Source organism: Heterodontus francisci, chromosome 24 (genome assembly GCF_036365525.1).
Source record: "Heterodontus francisci isolate sHetFra1 chromosome 24, sHetFra1.hap1, whole genome shotgun sequence".
Lineage (NCBI taxonomy): Eukaryota > Metazoa > Chordata > Chondrichthyes > Heterodontiformes > Heterodontidae > Heterodontus > Heterodontus francisci.
This window is the reverse complement of record NC_090394.1, coordinates 27,881,668-27,901,858: the sequence shown is the minus strand read 5'-3', so window position 1 is coordinate 27,901,858 and position 20,191 is coordinate 27,881,668. Positions and strand designations below refer to the sequence as shown.

Genomic DNA, 20,191 nt, shown 5'->3' with positions numbered 1-20,191 from the left:
CTACCATTAAGTTCTCTGTTCCTTCCTGCCCCACTCTGCTTTCTGTTTTACATTACTCTTCTGAAGTACATTCTGATCCATCCAATAAAATTCTCCTGGTTTGGCATTCACTACCCTTTTTCAGATGCCCTGTCTTCAACACGTATTACAAACGGGTGGCAAAGTGCACAAACATTGACCATGGGCTAAATTGTCTTCTGACAACATCAGTGTGAGAAATAGGCCATCTTCCTATTGCTGATTTTCCTACTGCCTCACCTCAATAACCACAATAGCAATCCTCTCCTTAAGTTTCATCGTTTATTGGATGAATTTGCACTCCTGACACCTCTAAATCCATAGAGGTCATCCAATAAGGCCCATCTACCACCCTGTGACATGGTGTAGTCAGCTCTATTCTGCCAACAAAAGTAATTCGCATTGGCATTGCATACTATTTTCCGTGCTAGCTAGCTAATACAGTTGTGCTGCTATCCATTGATGTTTGTCTGCTTAGCTACTTTATTTATAGGGAGAAACGTGTTTTAAATCGGACTGTGTTTTGAAGGCATTAGACTGGCTATACACTTTATATACAGATTAATTGTCCCCATGTCCATGGCTGAGTCAAAAATTTTGTCAAATGTCCATGGTGCAACATGTCGGTGCCTATCCTTGGTTGCGGCATGGTAACAGGTTGGCTGAGTTTAAGGAAACAAAGAGTAGTGATGAATGGTTGTTTAATGGACTGGAACAAGGCACACAGTGGTGATTTCTGGGGGTCAGAACTAGGACCACAGCTTTTCTTGATTTATATTAATGACCTAGACTTGGGAGTGCAGGGCACAATTTCAAAATTTGCAGATGACACAAAATTTGGAAGTACTGCAAACTGTGAGGAGACAGTGATGGACTTCAAGAGGAGATAGGCAGGCTGGTGGAATGAGGGAACATGTGGCAGACAAAATTTAATGCAGAGAAATGTAATGCATTTTGGTAGGAAGAACAAGGAAAGGCAATATAAAATAAAAGGATACAATTCTAAAGGGAGTGCAGGAGCAGAGGGTCCTGGGGGTATATGTACATACACTGTTGAAGGTGGCAGGGCAGGTAGAGAAACTGGTTAAAAAGACAAATGGGATCCTGGACTTTAATAATCAGAGGCAAAGAGTACAAAAGCAAAGAAGTTATGGCGAACCTTTATAAAACACTGGTTTGGCTTTAACTGGAGTGTTGTGTCCAATTCTGGGCACCACACTTTAGGAAGGATGTGACTGTTTTAGAGAGGGTGCAGAAAAGATTTACGAGAATGGTTCCATGTTGAGAGACTCCAGTTACGTGGATAGATTGGAGAAACTGGGGATGTTCTCCTCAGAGAAGAGAAGATTAAGAGGAGATTTGATAGAGGTGTTCGAAATCATGAGGGGTCTAGACAGTAGACAGAGAGAAAAACTGCCCATTGGCAGAAGGACTGAAAACCAGAGGACACTGATTTAAAGTGACTGGCAAAAGAACCAATAGCAAAAGAACCAACAATGACATGAGGAAAAACATTTTACACAGTGTGTGGTTAGGATCTGGAATGCACAGTCTGAGGGTCTGGTGGAGGTAGATTCAATCAGGACTTTCAAATAAGAATCGAATAAGAACCTGAAGAGAAAATATTTGTAGGGCTATGGGGAAAGGACAGGGGAGTGGGAGCAGCTGAGTTGCATTGCAGAGAGCTGGCATAGACTTGATGGGCCAAATGGCCGCCTTCTGTGCTGTAACCAATCTATGATTCTATGAGATAAACTTTGAACAAACTTTCAATAAAATTTGTTAAAAGTTAATAAACTTTTTATTGATAATGTTTTCAGGTGAGCCAACAGGCTCTTGCACGCACCTTTGCCAGATTCCTTTTGGAGGTTTTATTACAACATATATCTGGGCTTCTAGACATGGAAGAGGTTAGTCAGATTTCGCCGTGGTTTGTATTAATACTAACATTACAAGATGATGATATCTGAAGCTATCTCAACTGGCTCTTTCTCGGTCGTAGGTCAGTTCTGTAATGTTAGGCAGTCCTTCCAATACAAATTCCAACATCCAACATCCCCAAAGTGCTTTTACACGTGCTGAAAAGTAAAAAAACTAATGGTGCAGGTTCAGTTAAAAAATAACAAAATTTTCTTGATGGTTAAGTTCGTTAACACACTAAACAGTAAAGTCCAAAATTTGATGTTTGTTCAGTGCTGAGTTAGTTGGCCTCAGTCAGTGGTGAAAACGCTGCTATATTTTGAGGTTGCTTTAATCTGTATCTAACCCTATGCTGTACCTGCCCTGAGAGGGTTTGACAGGACAGTGTACAGGGAGCTTTCCTGTATATCTAAACCGTGCTGTACATCCCTGGGAGGGTTTGATAGCCCAATGTCAGTGGAATTCAATCGTGAAACATCGCTGGTATCTGCTCCTGATCATTATACTTGCTGGAAAGTAGGTGTGTATGTTGCTATTCAAAGAGAACATTGTTCTGTCCAGTGCTCGTGACGCTTTGACATCGGCAAAAGTCATTACTACCTACCTTTCAGGTCTGAACTCCTCAGGTTCTGGCCAGGATGCTGGATCATGGTGCAGAACGTAGATGGGCACCATGACTACAGTCCCTTTTGGAACGGATATCCCATTGAGCTGGACATCTTTCTTGCACACTCTGTCAATACGGAGTGCAGGAGGGTACAGTCGCAGGGTTTCAGATATCACCATTTCCATATACTCCAACTGCATCACCCCATCGTATGTGGGAGGAGCCTTCACACAGAAAAACACTTTAACAACTGAACAGGACATTAGTGAAAATGTGTGTGGGAGGCAATCCAGAAAGTTAAAATATTTTGTCACAGGGCAGGAGAAATAAACATTCTCTGTTATTGCTTATTGATAGAGAAGATAATTCCACTTGTGGGGAAGACCAGAACTGGAGGCCATAAATATAAAATAGTCACTAATAAATCTAAAAGAGAATTCAGGAGAAACTTCTTTACAGACACAGGTTAGAATGTGGAACTCGCCACCACAAGGAGTGGTTGAGACAGATAGCACAGATAGATATGTTAATGAGATTTGATGAAAATTGGGAGGAGACTCAGGCGGAGCATAAACACTGGAATGAACCAGTTGGGCTCAATGGCCTGTTTCTGTGATGTAAAGATTGTGTAATACGTCATGAGCACAAAACAGAGCAAAGACCACAAAGTGCTTTATATTCATAATGACAATCAATAAAAGGCAGAGAGCAGAGCTTGACATTGTGGGCACTGTGTAGATTAGGAGGCTCAGCACATCTGTAAATGGACTTCAGCTGCATCTATTTGGGTTGGAAATGTTGATGCCAGCGTGTTACTCAATCACATTGAATTCATTTTAGACAAAACACCAAGAACCGAGACTAGCTGATTAATATACAGTATGCATGCTAATAAAATCCAGGCTTCTCCATACTTACCTCTTCTCACAGATTGCCATCAGTGATGTAATGTTACCCAAAGAGGTGGACACTAAGGAATCATGGGTCAGAAACGTCAGATTATTCAAGAGGATAGGATGGAGTAAGTTAGAGCCAGACAGCAGATGAGGTGAACAAAATAGGAAAAATAACTTGTCGTTCTAAGACACAGGATTAATACAATAATTAGAATGGGTGACCAAAACTGACAGTCTGGGGTGCAGGGAGAGAAATATATGGAAGAAACTACTAGGTTTCCAACAGGAATGGCCACTCTCCCATAGCTCACAGTCGGCTATTTCAGAGTAATGCAGAAAGACAGAGAGCAGATTGTCTACTTGCCGTCTGTTAAGGGTAAAGAATGATGAAAGAAGATCTAAATAGGTGAGTGGGGGTGTGGAGAAAAGAACAAAATAACTCAATAAAGAGTGGCTGGGGGAATGGGAATGCAGAAGGAAATGAAGATGGGATCTCGGGCTTCATAAATAGAGGTATTGAGTATTAAAAAGCAGGGAGGTTTTGCTAAACCTTTATAAAGCTCTGTTTCGGCCCCAACGAATGTATTGCATCAAGTTCTGGTCACCACAATTTAGAAGGATGTGAGGGTTCTTGAGAAGGTGCAGAAGAGATTTACCAGAATAGTTCCAGGAATGGAGGATTTTAGCTACAATGTTCGGTTGGAGAAGCTGGGCTTGTTTTCCTTGAAGCAAAGGAAATTGAGGAGAGATTTGAGAGAGGTGTACAGGATTATGACCAGTTTGGATAGGGTAGACAAAGAAAAGCTGTTCCCATTAGCTGATGTACAAGATCTAGGGGACACAGATTTCAGGTTTTGGGCAAGAGATGCAGGGGGGATGGATGTGAGACAGAAGTTTTTTATGCAGCAGGTGGTAATAACCTGGAACTCACTGCCTACGAGGTTGGTGGAAGCAGAGACAATGAATAATTTCAGAAGAAAATTTGATGGGCACTTGAGGGAAATATACTAACAGGGCTACGGAGATAAAGTGGGGGAATGGGACCGATTGGATTGTTCCACAGGATGCTGGCATGGACTTGATGGGCAGATTGGCCTCCTTCTCTCCCGTAATGACTCTGAATTTATGACTCTCACATTATCCGGAGATGTTGGACACTGGAGTCCAGAACGGAATGCAATGTAAATGAGGTCATTCACTTCATGTGAGCTCATCATCATCATCATCATCAGGATGGAAACAATAGAGAGTTCTCCTGGCTGTTCTCTCCCTCCCCACAAAGATTTTACTGAACAGTTGTTTAACAAAGACCTGGAAAGGATTTGACTTCAAAGCAGATTAAACTCACCACCTTGTGGACATTTCAAGGCCACAGGAAAGTAGAGCAGCTGTTGGTGACTGAACACCATAGGAAATGAACTCCATTCATAAAAGTTGGGGGCGAGCCTGCCTCCACCGGGCCTGGAAGCCAGGCAGCGATTCTGCGTGGCCCAGGCCTTAAATGGCCTCCGGCAGGACTTCCGCCTCTGAGGCAAGATGTCCCACCTCCAGGAGCTGCTGACCAGAGGGTCAGCAGCTCTTTAGTCCCAGCCAGAATAGGAACGTGGGCGCGGTCTCCAAAAAGGGGAGTGGGGTTTGGGCCTTCCCGGGGATATCGGCTTGGCCCTGATGAGGGGGCTGGGGGTCAAGAGGAGGGTGGGGGAGGTGCTCCAGCGGGGGTAGCTTGTGCTGCTGGGGCAATGGGGAGTGGGGTGGGATACAGTGTGGTAAAATACAAGCCACAGCAGGAGGAGGACTTTAAGTGACAAGTAATTGGCCAACAGGCCTGGGGCAGGCGGGACATTTTCAAACTCCCCCACTGCTGGTAAAATGGCAGCAAGGGCGGCTGGCGATTGGACAGTACCCCCTGCCTTCCAATTGATTTTACGCCTCCCTCCCCTGTCTCAAGCCCACTCCCGAGGGTGGGGGGCGGGGGCTGTAAAATTCCAGCCATGAGCACAATAATCCAGGCAGACACTCCAATGCAGTACTGAAGGAGTGCTGAACTGTCAGAGATGTTGTCTTTCAGATGAGACATTTAACCGAGGTCCTTCTCAGGTGGATGTAAAACATCCCAGAGCAGAATTCTCAGGCCAATATTTATCTGGTCATTGTCACATTGTTGGGTGCAAACTGGCTGCCACATTTTACATTACACCAGTGACTATACTGCAAAAATTAGCTGTAAAGGGCTTCAGGATGTCCTGAGATCATGAAAGGCACAACAGAAATGCAAGTTATTTCACGTTCTTTCTCATGGACTCACATTGTTGGGAAAAGCCTCATCTATTTCCTGCTGCAGTTTCTTCTGTACGTCCGGGTGCGTAGCCAGATTGTATGCGATAAATGACAATGTATTGCTGGTGGTCTCGAACCCGGCAAAGATAAAGGTCATGGCCTGCGCCAGAATCTCTGTGTCAGTCAGAACTGCAGAGAACTGGAAAAATTAGAATTTGTACCACAAACCTCATCTTGCAACACAGAGGCTTAAAATGTTGGATTTTCAATGCAGGTATCTCTAAAAACTTTTATTACCAACTACTTAACAGCACTGTTTCCAATAACTGTGCTTGGAACATTAAATTAAATACTCAAATCATTGAATAAATACTCTGCACTGTAGGTGGAATAGATTACAAGCTAGAGTTTAGTGAGAGGACACAAGACAATTGGCAGTTGAAATCTACTTTCTAATCCTTGGGTATGTCACCACTTTTATGCCTTTGCAGGATAGTCAGCATTGACAGGATTAATGTGCAGGTAGTGCACACTGAAACTCCACTGCCCAGTCACACAAGGGTATAACAATGATTAATGTGTGCCTGCAATTTCCCTCATTACCCGGAGTTTCCAAACTCAGACCCATGACAGTGTGGAAACACCGACCAGAAACCAGACAATTCCCAGTTGGGCGAGAGAGGTAACAAATCCCAGCAAAGTTATGCTTCCCCAGACTGTTCTCAAATAATCCCTCACTGGGGTTTAAGGGGCTGGGAGCAGGTCACATATCTGAACCGCCAGCAAGGTAGGGTACGGGAAGACCACAATGATAAAAAAAGGAACAAAAATAACTGAACAGGGAGCAATAACTTCAGGAGCAGAAAGAAACAAGGATGAAGGGAATGAGAAGCTTTCCACTAATGGTACCTTTGTCCGTTGACTTGCCGTCACCATTCTGCTTCCCGGAGCTGGTATCAGTTATTTGAGAATCAACCATCAACTGCAGAAAATCCACCCGATCCTGAGAGTTAAAAAAAAACAATGTGAGAACTCAGCTATGATAGCACAGAAACAGGATTAAAGTCATCAATCCTGAAATTTCAAAGGGCTGGAAAATTAGGAAGTAGAACACATTGCCTCCAGAGGGACGGGAATCAGAATCCACCCTGAATTCTAGTCAGAGAAGAGCAGTCAAGCCTTCCACTCACCCATATTTACCCAAAGACTCCTCCAGGGTGTGTGGGAGGGACTTCCTGATCTACACTGGGTATTCTGTCCATTACATTTTCCCGAAGCCCAATGGAACTCATGTCAGCTGATTATGGGCCTAGTGAAGGGCCCCCAAGACTGCCTGAGAGAAAGGTAATCAATCCCAGAGGGATCATCATTCTATCCCTGTGGGGAGAAGACAAAAATCTAACAAGTTTGAAGTTTGGCCTTCAAGGTTTCCCTGCTCCCGACTGGAGCAGCAGGGGTCAGCTCCAATTTTATATCCTGCAGTCAGGCAAGGTCACTCACAGCATCTCTTTAAATTACTCCATCCTGTACAATTGGAACAGGATCAACACTGATGGCCTTGGGTGACCAGTGGGAATCCCCACTACTCCAATCTGCTGGTGGCAGAGCAGGAGTCATGGAATTCCAAGGCTATAGCTTTTCACAGAAGATCACTCAGCTCATCACAGTTACATTGACTCTCAGAGCTGTCCACTTTGTCCATTCCCAATACTTTCCAAAAATCTCTTTAAAAATATTCATCCACTTCCCTTTTTGAAGCAGTAATGGATTCTGTTTCTGGTCAGACATTCTACATTCTAACAATCCTCTGCAAAAAAATAATTTTGCCAAACCTCTCCTTTTGATGGTTTTAAATTTATGCCCTCTAGCGACCAACTCTCCAACCAGTGAAAAAGTTTTTCCATCTTTACCTTGACAAAATTCTGAACCTGATCTCCTCTGAACTGTCTCTATTCCAGTGAACAGACACCACTTTCTTTTACCTCTCCTCATAGCTTAAACCTCTCATCCCTGATTTATCCGAGTGAAGCTCTCCAAACCCTCGCCAGGTTTAAACAGGTCAAGGAGACATTTACTCCACATTGGGCAGGTTGGAATCAATTCAGACTCTTGATCTTCAATCAATTGAACTACATTTACTTTGCCTGCAATTTGTTTAACTTGAAAAAAAAACTCCAGCGTTTCTCCTGCACAATCATTGACAGGCACTTCTAACTTTTAATTCGCTACAACTCTGTTGCAAAGGCAGCCCCAGTGTCAGACGACATCCTCTAATCCAGGGGTGTCCAACCTTTTCACTTGGGGCTACATTACAAATTTTTGTCTTACATTGGAGGCTGGTGAGGCAATTTCGGAAAGATAAGGGCATTCAAGATTCATCTTACTATTTATCAAAACAACAACAAATGTGCGTTTTTATGAAGACGCTTTAGATGAGATTAATTTATTGACTTACTTTCTCATCACTACGTTGGACACTGATTTAGTGAGATACCTGGCATTCTTTGCTTGCACAAGTAGTCGATGTCTGCCCACACACGTAGTGATGCACAATATTCTGGATAGATGTCCATCTGTCAGGAGTGATCTTGATCACTCTCTCTCCCCCTCTCTTTCCCTCTCTCTCTGACTCTCTCTCCCTGTGCTCACCCCTCTCTGTGTTATTTTCCCCTTTTCTGTGTTGTTTTCACCCTCTCTGTCCTCCCTGTTCACTCTCTGCCCCCTCTCTTTCTCTCTCTGTCTGACCACCCCTCTCTCTCTCTCTCTCTCTGTCCCCCCTCTCTCTCCCTCCCTCTGTCCCCCTCTCTCTCCCTCCCTCTGTCCCCCTCTCTCTTTCTATATATATCCCCTGCTCTCTCTATCCCCTCTCCCTCTCTATCCCCCTTTCTCTCTCTCTGCACCACCCCCCCCACACACCCCCAACCCACTGCTCCCCCCCCCCCCCAGCTCTCTCTCTCTGATAGTACATGCAGCGGGAGCGCTCAGCACAGCCGCTTTGTGGTTGGTCAGTTTTTTAAAACATCCGCTGTCAGTTTCACGGTGCTGATATCGTGAACAATAGTTTCTGAAATTGGACAGATTTGGGGCTTTCCGGTGGGTTCTGACTTTTTTTTTAAAAAGCCTGCCGGAAAACCCTAAATCTGTCTGAATTTCAGAAACCACTGTTCCCGATGTCAGCATGTGTCAGCTGTGAAACTGACAGCACAATTTCTTTGAAAAAGCTGATCTGGAAGAAGAAGGCAATGGAAAATTTCTCATCTCTGAAATGCTTCCACGGACCGAATGGAAACACTTGGTGGGCCAGATCCTGACCTGCAGGCTGTATGTTGGACAACACTGCTCAAAGACAATTTACCTGCAACAATATATTTGCCTCATTGTAGTCAATATTATCCATCAACTAAATAAATTCCAGTTTAGCTCTGGAGCAAATTTAATGGAGCAAAGTCCAAAGAGGTGGTGAAGCACCAGGGCACCGTAGCTGTCACTCATAAAACAAATTAGGAAGAGATAGAATAGTTAGAGCCCTTCTTAAATATAAAAGATTTCTAATCAACATTGACACCAACCAAGAGAAAAGATCAGACTGCTTTCAATCACACCAAGATTTAAGGTAGTTATGGAAAAGGACAAAGATGGACCAGAAATAAAGGTAATGAATTGGGGGAAGGCCGATTTCAATATGATAAAACAGGATCTGGCCAAAGTGGACTGGGAGCAGCTACTTGTAGGAAAGTCTACATCGGACCAGTAGTAGTCATTCAAAGAGGAGATAGTGAGAGTTCAAAGTCAACATGTACCAGTTAAGGTGAAGGGGAGGACCAACAAGTCCAGGGAACCCTCGATGTTAATGGATATAGAGGATTGGATCAGGAAAAAAAAGGAGGCTTATGGCAGATTCAGAGCACTGAAAACTGCAGAGACCCTAGAGCAGTACAGAAAGGGTAGGGGGGGTACTCAAAAAAGTAATTAGGAGAGCGAAGAGGGGACATGGAAAAACACTGGTGGGCAAGATAAAGGAAAATCCTGAGGCATTTTATAAGTATATTAAGGGCAAGAGGATAACCAGGGAAAGAGTAGGGCCCATTAGGGACCAAAGTGGCAATCTGTGTGTAGAGCCGGAGGACATAGGTGAGGTTTGAAATGATTACTTTTCATCTGTGTTCATCATGGAGAAGGACAATGTAGGTGTAGCGATCAGGGAGGGGAATTGTGTTATACTTGAACATATTAGTATTGAAGGGAAGGAAGTATTAGCTGTTTTAGCGGGTTTAAAAGTGGATAAATCCCCAGGCCCAAATGAGATGTATCCCAGGCTGTTATGTGAGGCAAGGGAGGAGATAGCAGGGGCTCTGACACAAATTTTCAAATCCTCTCTGGCCACAGGAGAGGTACCAGAGGACTGGAAGACAGTGAACGTGGTACCATTATTCAAGAAGGGTAGCAAGGATAAACCAGGTAATTACTGGCTGGTGAGTCTAACATCAGTGGTCGGAAAACTATTGGAGAAAATTCTGAACGACAGGATTAATCTCCACTTGGAGAGACAGGGATTAATCAGGGATAGTCAGCATGGCTTTGTCAGGGGGAGGGTATGTCTAACTAACTTGATTGAATTTTTCGAGGTGGTGGCTAGATGTGTACATGAGGGTAAAGCAGTTGATGTAGTTTACATGGATTTCTGTAAGGCCTTTGATAAGGTTCCTCATGGGAGATTGGTTAAGAAAGTAAGAGCCCATGGGATCCAGGACAATTTGGCAAATTGGATCCAAAATTGGCTTAGTGGCAGGAGGCAGAGGGTAATGGTAGAGGGTTGTTTCTGCGAGTGGAAGCCTGTGACCAGTGGTACCACAGGGATCGGTGCTCGGACCCTTACTGTTTGTAGAGTACATTAATGATTTAGATGCGAATATATGAGGTATGATCAGTAAGCTTGCAGATGACATGAAAATTGGTGGTGTTGTAAATAGTGAGGAGGAAAGCCTTAGATTACAGGACAATATAGATGGGCTGGTAAGATGGGCGGAGCAGTGGCAAATGGAATTTAATCCTGAGAAGTGTGAGGTGATGCATTTTGGGAGGACTAACAAGGCAAGGAAATATACAATGGATGGTATGTGGAAGTACAGAGGGAGAGAGGGACCTTGGTGTACTTGTCCATAGATCACTGAAGGTAGACAAGGTGGTTAGGAAGGCATATGGGATACTTGCCTTTATTAGCCGAGGCACAGAATATAAGAGCAGGGAGGTTATGATGGAGCTGTATAAAATGCTAGTTAGGCCACAGCTGGAGTACTGTGTACAGTTCTGCACACCACACTATAGGAAAGATGTGATTGCCCGAGAGAGGGTGCAGAGGAGATTCACCAGGTTGTTGCCTGGGCTGGAGCATTTCAGCTATGAAGAGAGACTGGAAAGGCTAGGTTTGTTTGCCTTAGAGCAGAGGAGGCTGAGGGGGAACATGATTGAGGTATACAAAATTATGAGGGGCATTGATAGGTTAGGTAGGAAGAAACGTTTCCCCTTAGTGGAGGGTTCAATAACCAGGGGGCATAGACTTAAGGTAAGGGGCAGGAGGTTTAGAGAGGATTTGAAGAAAAACTGTTTCACTCAGAGGGTGGTTGCAGTCTGGAACGCACTGCCTGAAGAGGTGGTAGAGGCAGGAACCCTCACAACATTTAAGAAGTATTTAGATGAGCACTTGAAACAGTGTAGCATACAAGGCTACGGGCCAAGTGTTGTAAAATGGCAGTAGAATAGTTAGGTGCTTGATGGCCGGCACAGACACATGGGCCGAAGGGCCTGTTTCTGTGCTGTATAACTCTATGAGTCTATGACCTCTTCTCCTCCCTTCCCCTCCCCTTTTTTAATTATATCTTCTATTCACAGGTCATCCAGGTGTTTTTCTAACTACTGGGCTCCTAGTTCTGAAGAAAATACACAGCCTAAAGCACCATGGGGTAGAATTTCCATAGAGTTCTTCTGATCTCCTGCTGTAACCTCAGCAGAAGCCCAAGAGAAAGGGCAAAAGCAGCCATGGTATCTGCCATTTCCACTTTACAGCTGGTGATAGGAGAACCCCAGCAACAATCCCAGGCGTGACTGTAGAACTATCTGCAACCAGTTTGAACACTTAAACTACACGCCTGGCTGGTAAACTTCAGCAACTGCAATAGAACACAATATTCCCCAAGTACCCACCTCTTCTAATTAGACCAATATTGTTATAGCCACTTCCTTTATAGTTATGAAAAGAAGGAAGAGAAGGATGGTCAATGTTGAGATAGGAAAAGAGGCAGAACAGGTGCAGGAACCCGAAATATTTCAATGGTTAGTTTAACACTCACAGTGTGCACTCCTTTTTGTCTCTTTGCCTTCAAACTCGACAAAATGTTCATGAAAAATTCACTCACATCTCGAGGGACGAAGGTGAAACCAAATTTTGCCAAGATTGGAATAAGGGCAGGACAAATAACTGGAATAAAGGAGAAAAATCAAAAATCATACAGATGAAGAAGAGCAGTAGCCCTGCACATACAGATTTAGAAAGGGGGACAACATACAAACAAAATTAGGCGCAGAAGTAGGCTATTCGGCCCCTCGAGCCTGCTCCACCATTCAAGAAGATCATGGCTGATTTGATTGTGTCTCGAATTCCACCCTCCCCTCGACACCTGTGAATCTCTTGCCTAACAAGAATCTATCTACCTCCGCCTTAAAAATATTCAATCGTCAGCCTCCACCACCTTCTGGGGCAGAGAGTTCTAAAGGCACACAACCCTCTCGGAGAAATAATTTGTCTTCATCTCTGTCCTAAAAGGGCAACCCCTAATTTTAAAACTGTGTCCCCTAGTTCTGGGTTCACCCACAAAAGGAAATATCCTTTCCACATCCACCTTGTCAAGACCGTTCAGGATCCTATATACTTCAATCAAATCTCCCCTAACTCTTCTAAACTCCAGTGAATACAAGCCCAGTCTGTCCAACCTTTCCTCATAAGACAACTCATTCATTCCAGGTATCAATATGAACAAAGAACAGTACAGCACAGGAACAGGCCATTCAGCCCTCCAAGCCTGCGCCGCTGCCTAAACTAAAACCTTCTGCACTTCCAGGGACCGTATCCCTCTATTCCCATCCTATTCATGTAGTTGTCAAGATGCCTCTTAAACATCGCTATCGTACCTGCTTCTACCACCTCCCCCGGCAGCAAGTTCCAGGCACTCACCACCCTCTGTGTAAAGAACTTGCCTCGCACATCCTCTCTAAACTTTGCCCCTCTCACCTTAAACCTATGTCCCCTAGTAACTGACTCTTCCACCCTGGGAAAAAGCTTCTGACTATCCACTCTGTCCATGCCACTCATAACTTTGTGAACCTCTATCATGTCGCCCCTCCATCTCCGTCGTTCCAGTGAAAACAATCCGAGTTTTTCAAACCTCTCCTCATAGCTAATTCCCTCCAGACCAGGCAACATTCTGGTAAACCTCTTCTGTACCCTCTTCAAAGCCTCCACGTCCTTCTGGTAGTGTGACGACCAGAATTGCATGCAATATTCTAAGTGCGGCCTAACTAAGGTTCTGTACAACTACAGCATGACTTGCCAGTTTTTATACTCTATGCCCCGACCGATGAAGGCAAACATGCCGTATGCCTTCTTGACTACCTTATGTACCTGCGTTGCCACTTTCAGTGACCTGTGGACCTGTACGCCCAGATCTCTCTGCCTGTCAATACACCAAAGGGTTCTGCCATTTACTGTATACTTCCCACCTGCATTAGACCTTGCAAATTGCATTACCTCACATTTGTCCAGATTAAACTCCATCTGCCATTTCTCTGCCCAAGTCTCCAACCGATCTATATCCTGCTGTATCCTCTGAAAATCCTCATCACTATCCGCAACTTCCCCAACCTTTGTGTCGTCCGCAAACTTACTAATCAGACCAGCTACATTTTCCTCCAAATCATTTATTTATACTACAACCAGCAAACGTCCCAGCACTGATCCCTGCGGAACACCACTAGTCACAGCCCTCCATTCAGAAAAGCACCCTTCCACTGCTACCCTCTGTCTTCTTTGACTGAGCCAATTCTGTATCCATCTTGCCAGCTCACCTCTGATCCCGTGTGACTTCACCTTTTGTACCAGTCTGCCATCTAGTAAACCTCCTCTGAACTGCCTCCAACACATTCACATTCTTCCTTAAATAAGGACACCAGAACTGCACACAGTTTTTGACAAGGAGAGAAAGAGAGAAAAAGGAAGAGAACAGACAAAGCGAGAGGGAGAAAATAAGAACAAAAGTGAGACACATTTGTAAAGCCAGCTTCCACAAACTTAGGACATCCTAAAGCATTTGACAGACAATGAAATATTTCTGAAATGGAATCACTGTTGTGATGTTGGAAAACAGCAGCCAATCCGCACACAGCAAGACCCCACATACAACAATTTGATAATAAAAACTGTTTCAGTGATGCTGGTTGAGGAATTAATATCGGCCAAGAAACTTGGAGAACTCCCTTGTTCTTCAAAATAGTAACATGGGATCTTTTACACCCACCTGAGAGGACAAATGGGGCCTTGGTTTAACATTTCATCCAAAAGACGGTAACCCTGATAGTGTAAGCTAGAGTTCACTGTTTGGTGTAATGTCTTAAAATGTATAAGCTTAATTAGAAGTGATTATGATAGGTAACAATGCTTTAAAATATTGTTAAAGTAACTATAATAATGTGTAAGCTCAGTTAAACATTGTTCGAGGCCGAGAACATACAAACATAGGAGCAGGAGTAGGCCATTCAGCCCATCGAGCTCGCCCCGCCATTCAATATGATCATGGCTGATCATCCATGACAATGCCTTTTTCCCACACTATTCTCATATCCCCTTATGTCATTGGTATTTAGAAATCTGTCAATCTCTGCTTTAAACATACTCAATGACTGAGCTTCCATGCTCTCTGGGGTAGAGAAATCCAAAGATTCACAACCCTCTGAGTAAAGAAATTTCTCCTCATCTCTGTCCGAAGTGGTTTCACCCTTATTTTGAAATGGTGTCCCCTGGTTCTAGACTTCCCAACCAGGGGAAACTTCTTCGCTGCATCTACCCTGTCTATTCCTTTAAGTATTTTGTAGGTTTCAATGAGATCACCTCTCATTCTTCGAAACTTTATGAAATGCAGGCCCAGTTTCCCCAATCTCTCTTCATAGGACAGTCCTGCCATTCCAGGAACAAGTCTGGTGAACCTTCCTTGCACTCCCTCAATGGCAATAATATCCTTCCTATGGTAAATAGACCAAAACTGCACACTGTGCTCCAAGTGTAGAATAACCAAAGTTTTACACAATTGAAGCAAGTCTTCACTACTTCTGTACTCAAAGCCTCTTGCAATAAAGGTTAACATACCATTAGCCTTCCTAATTGCTTGCTGCTCCTGCATGTTAGCTTTCAGTGACGTATTGGCAAGGGCACCCAGGTCCCTTTGTGCATCTACACTTTCTAATCTCCTATCATTGAAGAAATACTCTGCACATCTATTCCTCCTACCAAAGTGGATAACCTCACATTTTCCACATTAAATTCCATCTGCCACGTTTTTGCCCACTCACGAAGTCTGTCCAAATCCCCTTGAAGCAGCTTTTCATCTTCCTCCCAACACACATTCCCACTTAGTTTTGTGCCATATGCAAAATTGGAAATACTACATATGGTCCCCACATCCAATGTGAACAGCTGGGGCCCGAGCACTGTTCCCTGTGGTCCCCCGCTAGTCGCAGCCTGCCAACGCGCAAATGACTCATTTATTCCTACTCTCTGCTTCCTGCCTGTTAACCAATCCTTAATCCATGCCAGTTTATTACCTCCTATCCCATGTGCTTTAATTCTGCTAACCAACCTCCCATGGGGGCTTTATCAAAAGCCTTCTGAAAATCCAAGTTTACTATATCCACCAACTCTCCTTTATTAATTCTGTTAGTAACATCCACAAAAAACTCCAAAAGATTCGTTAAACAAGATTTTCCATTCATAAATCCATGTTGACTATGCCCAATCAGATCATTATTATCCAAGTGTCCATTTATCACATCCTTTAGAATAGATACTATCATTTTCCCAATGTCTGGTGTAAGGCTAACAGATCTATAATTCCCTGTTTTCTCTCTCCCTCCCTTCTTAAATAGTGGGGTGACACTTGTGACCTTCCAATATGTAGGAACAGCTCCAGAATCTGTCTGACTTTGGAAGATGATCACCAATGCCTCCACTATCTCCATAGCCACCTCTTTCAACACTCTGGGATGTAGACTAATAAGTCCTGGGGCCTTATCAACCTTCAGCCCCATTAATTTCTCCAATACAACCTTCATTCTAATACTAATTTCCTTCAATTCCTCATTCCCCCAATCCCTTGGATCTCTAATTCTGGGAGATTTTTTGAACCTTCCTCAGTGAAGACAGATGCAAACTAATCGTTTAGCTTCTCTGCCATTTCTCTATTTGCCACTATAAAATTCTCCTGACACTGCCTGTAATGGACGCACATTTGTCTTCGCCAAACATTTCCTTTTAATATACCTAAAGAAGCTTTTAGTCCATGTTTATATTTTTGCTACCTTAAATTCATATTCTATTCTCCCTTTCTTCATCAGTTTCTTTGTCCTCCTTTTCTCTACTCTAAAATCCTCCCAATCCTCAGGTTTACTACTATTTCTGGCAACTTTATAGGCCTTTTGTTTAATTTTATACAATCCTTAACTTCCTCTGTTATGCATGGTTTAATTTTTGGGGTTTTATGCGTTGAAGGAATGCATAGTTGCTGTAGACTGTGTAGTATTTCTTTAAAGACTATCCATTCCCTATCTACTGCCATACCTTTTAATGTATTTTCCCAATCTACCTCAGCCAATTTGCCCCTCATACCTTCATAATTTCCTGTGTTCAAATTTAACAACCTGACTTCAGGTTGAACTACCTCACTTTTAAACATAATGTAAAATTCTATATATTATGGTCACTCATCCCTAAAGATTCTTTTACAACAAGATTATGAATTATCCCTTTCTCATTACATAATACTATATCTAAAATGGCCTGTTCTCTAGTCAGTTCCTCAACATACTGCTTTAGAAAACCATCCCTAACACACTCCAGAAACCTGTCCTCCACAGCATCAGTGCTCATTAGGTTTTTCCAGTGTATATGCAGATTTCAGTCACCCATGATTACTGTATTACCCATGCCACATGCTTCTCTAATCTCCTGATTAATACCATGCCCCACACGACCACAACTGTTTGGTGGTAGCAAAGCATGATGATGAATTGAAGCCAACTTGATGTTAAAAGCAAAACAAAAGCTGAGCCAAGGTTATGTTCAGTAACAAGCTGGCAGTGAGAAAAAAAAATTGAGCAAATATGAAAAGAATGTAAAGGTACGTTTGAAACTAACAGATAATGAAAGGCAGAACAATTAATTAACTTATAATTAAAACAGAAGGTTTAACGTTTCTGAGATCTGTTGTCCACCAGAGTAAAAGACATTGCTGTAACTCATGTAACAACTGTTTGTATGAAGCTCCAAGATAAGGAATAACTATGTTGCAAGAAGATGGAACAAAGTGATACCAGAAGATTAAGTATAGAATTTAATGCTAAAATGTTTAATGTTAAAATGTTTTTAAAAATGATGAATAAACAGAATGAGTGAGATAGCCCAGGTGATAGTCAGTTGCCATGCAGGCTCAAAGGAGAAAAAAGGTATAAAAGAACAGCCGGTGAACATGAGAAGCAGCACGAAAAACCCAGAGGAAAAAAAAAAGAGAATCTTCAGTCAACAGAACACAGCAAAAGAGAGATCGTACCACAGCTACTTGGAGGGCTACCGCCGAGGTTCTGTGGAACAGACTGTGACTATTGTCATTGTGAAGTATTACTTCCTGGTACTGGATGTAAACTATTTAATAAATCTGCTATGCTTATAACCAACATATATCTGTACCCATAGTGGTTTGTTGGATTAAATTGAATCCTAAAAACAGCAGGAAAGCTACAATAGTGCATTGCTCCCTGAGTTCTGCCTGGATTATGTGCTCAAGTCTCTGGAGTGGAACTTGAAACCACAGTCTTCTGATTCAGGTCAAGCATTCTATCCACTGAGACTGATCCTGAACGTCTGCGGGCCTCAAAAATTCTCAGAAACTAGTTTGAGCAAACTGGAGAAAAGCCACCTGGCAGTCAAACTGTGGAATTATAGAGTGATGGGTTCACATGGATAAAACTCATTGAAGCAGATTTAGATGTAGCAGGGTCTGCCGTTAGACTTTCCCCTCCACCTTTAGCTCAAATAAATTTGCCCATAAAGTTGCTGGAAGTGTGAGCTGCTAACACGGCAGTGAGGGAAACAGGGCACCTGGGACCTGAGTGAACAGAACAACCAATAGGATATCTCCTTAACCAAAGAGAAAACAATATCACGACCCTGGCTCAACTAAAACAAAATAAACATTTGAATCACTTACAAGAAATGATTAGTAGAGGGTCAACTATGCTGAGTTTTAGCATTCTCTTGATTTTGCTGCGAAACAGATCATCAGGATTGTTGATGGCATCAACATCCACACTGAATGCAGTGCTGGTAACTACATCCACGCTGTATGTTCCGAAGACACTGGCGGAAGAGAAATGTATTTGTTACAACTGGTCAATAACTGAAAGAAAGAAAGAATTTTTTTGCAAATTGACAGCTGCTACAGTGTAGCATAGAATGTACAGTAGAGAAACAGGCCATTCAGCCCAGCTGGTGTACAAAGAACAAACAAAAGAACAAAGAACAGTACAGCACAGGAACAGGCCATTCGGCCCTCCAAGCCTGCGCCGATCTTGATGACTGCCTAAACTAAAACCTTCTGCACTTGCGGGGACGGATCACTCTATTCCCATCCTATTCATGTATTTGTCAAGATGCCTCTTAAACGTCTACTATTGTATCTGCTTCCACCACCTCCCCCGGCAGCAAGTTCCAGGCACTCACCACCCTCTGTGTAAAGAACTTGCCTCGCACATCCCCTCTAAACTTTGCCCCTCGCACCTTAAACCTATGCCCCCTAGTAACTGACTCTTCCACCCTGGGAAAAAGCTTCTGACTATCCACTCTGTCCATGCCGCTCATAACTTTGTAAACCTCTATCATGTCGCCCCTCTACCTCCGTCGTTCCAGTGAAAACAATCCGAGTTTATCCAACCTCTCCTCATAGCTAATGCCCTCCACACCAGGCAACATCCTGGTAAACCTCTTCTGTACCCTCTCCAAAGCCTCCACGTCCTTCTGGTAGTGTGGCGATCAGAATTGCACGCAATATTCTCAGTGTGGCCTGACTAAAGTTCTGTACAACTGCAGCATGACTTGCCAATTTTTATACTCTATGCCCCGACCGATGAAGGCAAGCATGCCGTTTGCCTTCTTGACTACCTGTATGTATGCGTGTGTTTTTGCTCCACATGAACCTCCTCCTACTCATCTTCATCTAACCCTATCAGCATATTCTTCTATTCTTTTCTTCCTCTCGTATTTATCTAGCTTCCCCTTAAATGTATCTATTCCAGTCTCCTCAACTACTCTTTGCGGTAGCAAATTCCACATTCTTAGCACTCTGACGATTCTCCCGAGTTTCCCATTGGATTTATTGGTGATTATCATATTTACAGCCCTTACCTTTGCTCTCCCCTGCAAGTGGAAACATCGCCTCCATGTTTACCCTATCAAATCCCTTCATAATGTGAAAGACCCCTATTAGGTTACCCCTGAGCCTTCTCTTTTCTATTAAAAGAGCCCAGATGTTTCCTGATAAGTATAAAATCTCAGTTCTACTATCGTCCTTGCAAATCATTTTGTTTTTGCACCTTCTCCAATGACTCTGTTGGTTAAAAATTTGTTCACACTTGTTTCAGGCACGGGGTCGCGATTCACGATCTGCCTGTATCCGTTCCAGTTGAGGCAGGCAGCATCCCAACTTCTCATTTGAATAATAATTTCAGCTTGCAGCCCAGTGTGACCCACGCTGCTGGCTGTTTTTTTCCACATTTGTTCGTGGGAAGTGAGCGTCATTGGCTAGGCCAGAATTTATTGCCCATCCCTAATTGCCCTCGAGAATGTGGCGCTGAGCCACCTTCTTGAACCGACAGTGGTGTTAGGAAGGGAGTTCCAGGATTTTGACCCAGTGACAGTGAAGGAACGGTGATATAGTTCCAGGTCAGGATGGTGTGTGACTTGGAGGGGAACTTTCAGGCAGTGGTGTTCCCATGCATCGGCTGCCTTTGTCCTTTTAGGTGGTAGAGGTCCTGAGTTTGGAAGATACTGTCGAAGGAGCATTGGTGAGTTGCTGTAGCGCACTGCACGGATACACTGCTGCCACTGTGCATTGGTGGTGGAGGGAGTGAATGATGAGGATGATGGATGGGATGCCAATCA

The 20,191-nt window shown here is 43.5% G+C and overlaps 1 protein-coding gene across 3 annotated transcripts in view; it reads right to left on the bottom strand.

Annotated features, from left to right (window-relative positions):
• The window catches only part of LOC137383266 (cytochrome P450 3A21-like), a 79,767-nt gene that overhangs the window by 8,500 nt on the left and 51,076 nt on the right, over positions 1-20,191 (bottom strand). For 2 of the 3 annotated variants that reach the window (XM_068055806.1, XM_068055807.1), the window contains 5 exons: positions 18,243-18,391; positions 12,066-12,193; positions 6,628-6,721; positions 5,747-5,907; positions 2,543-2,769 (listed from right to left, as the gene is read on the bottom strand). In XM_068055806.1, the coding sequence (XP_067911907.1) occupies positions 2,543-2,769; positions 5,747-5,907; positions 6,628-6,721; positions 12,066-12,193; positions 18,243-18,391 (759 nt within the window). Of the gene's footprint in view, positions 1-1,966; positions 2,097-2,542; positions 2,770-5,746; positions 5,908-6,627; positions 6,722-12,065; positions 12,194-18,242; positions 18,392-20,191 lie in introns of all 3 variants that reach the window. The other variant, XR_010977371.1, reaches the window with a different exon arrangement.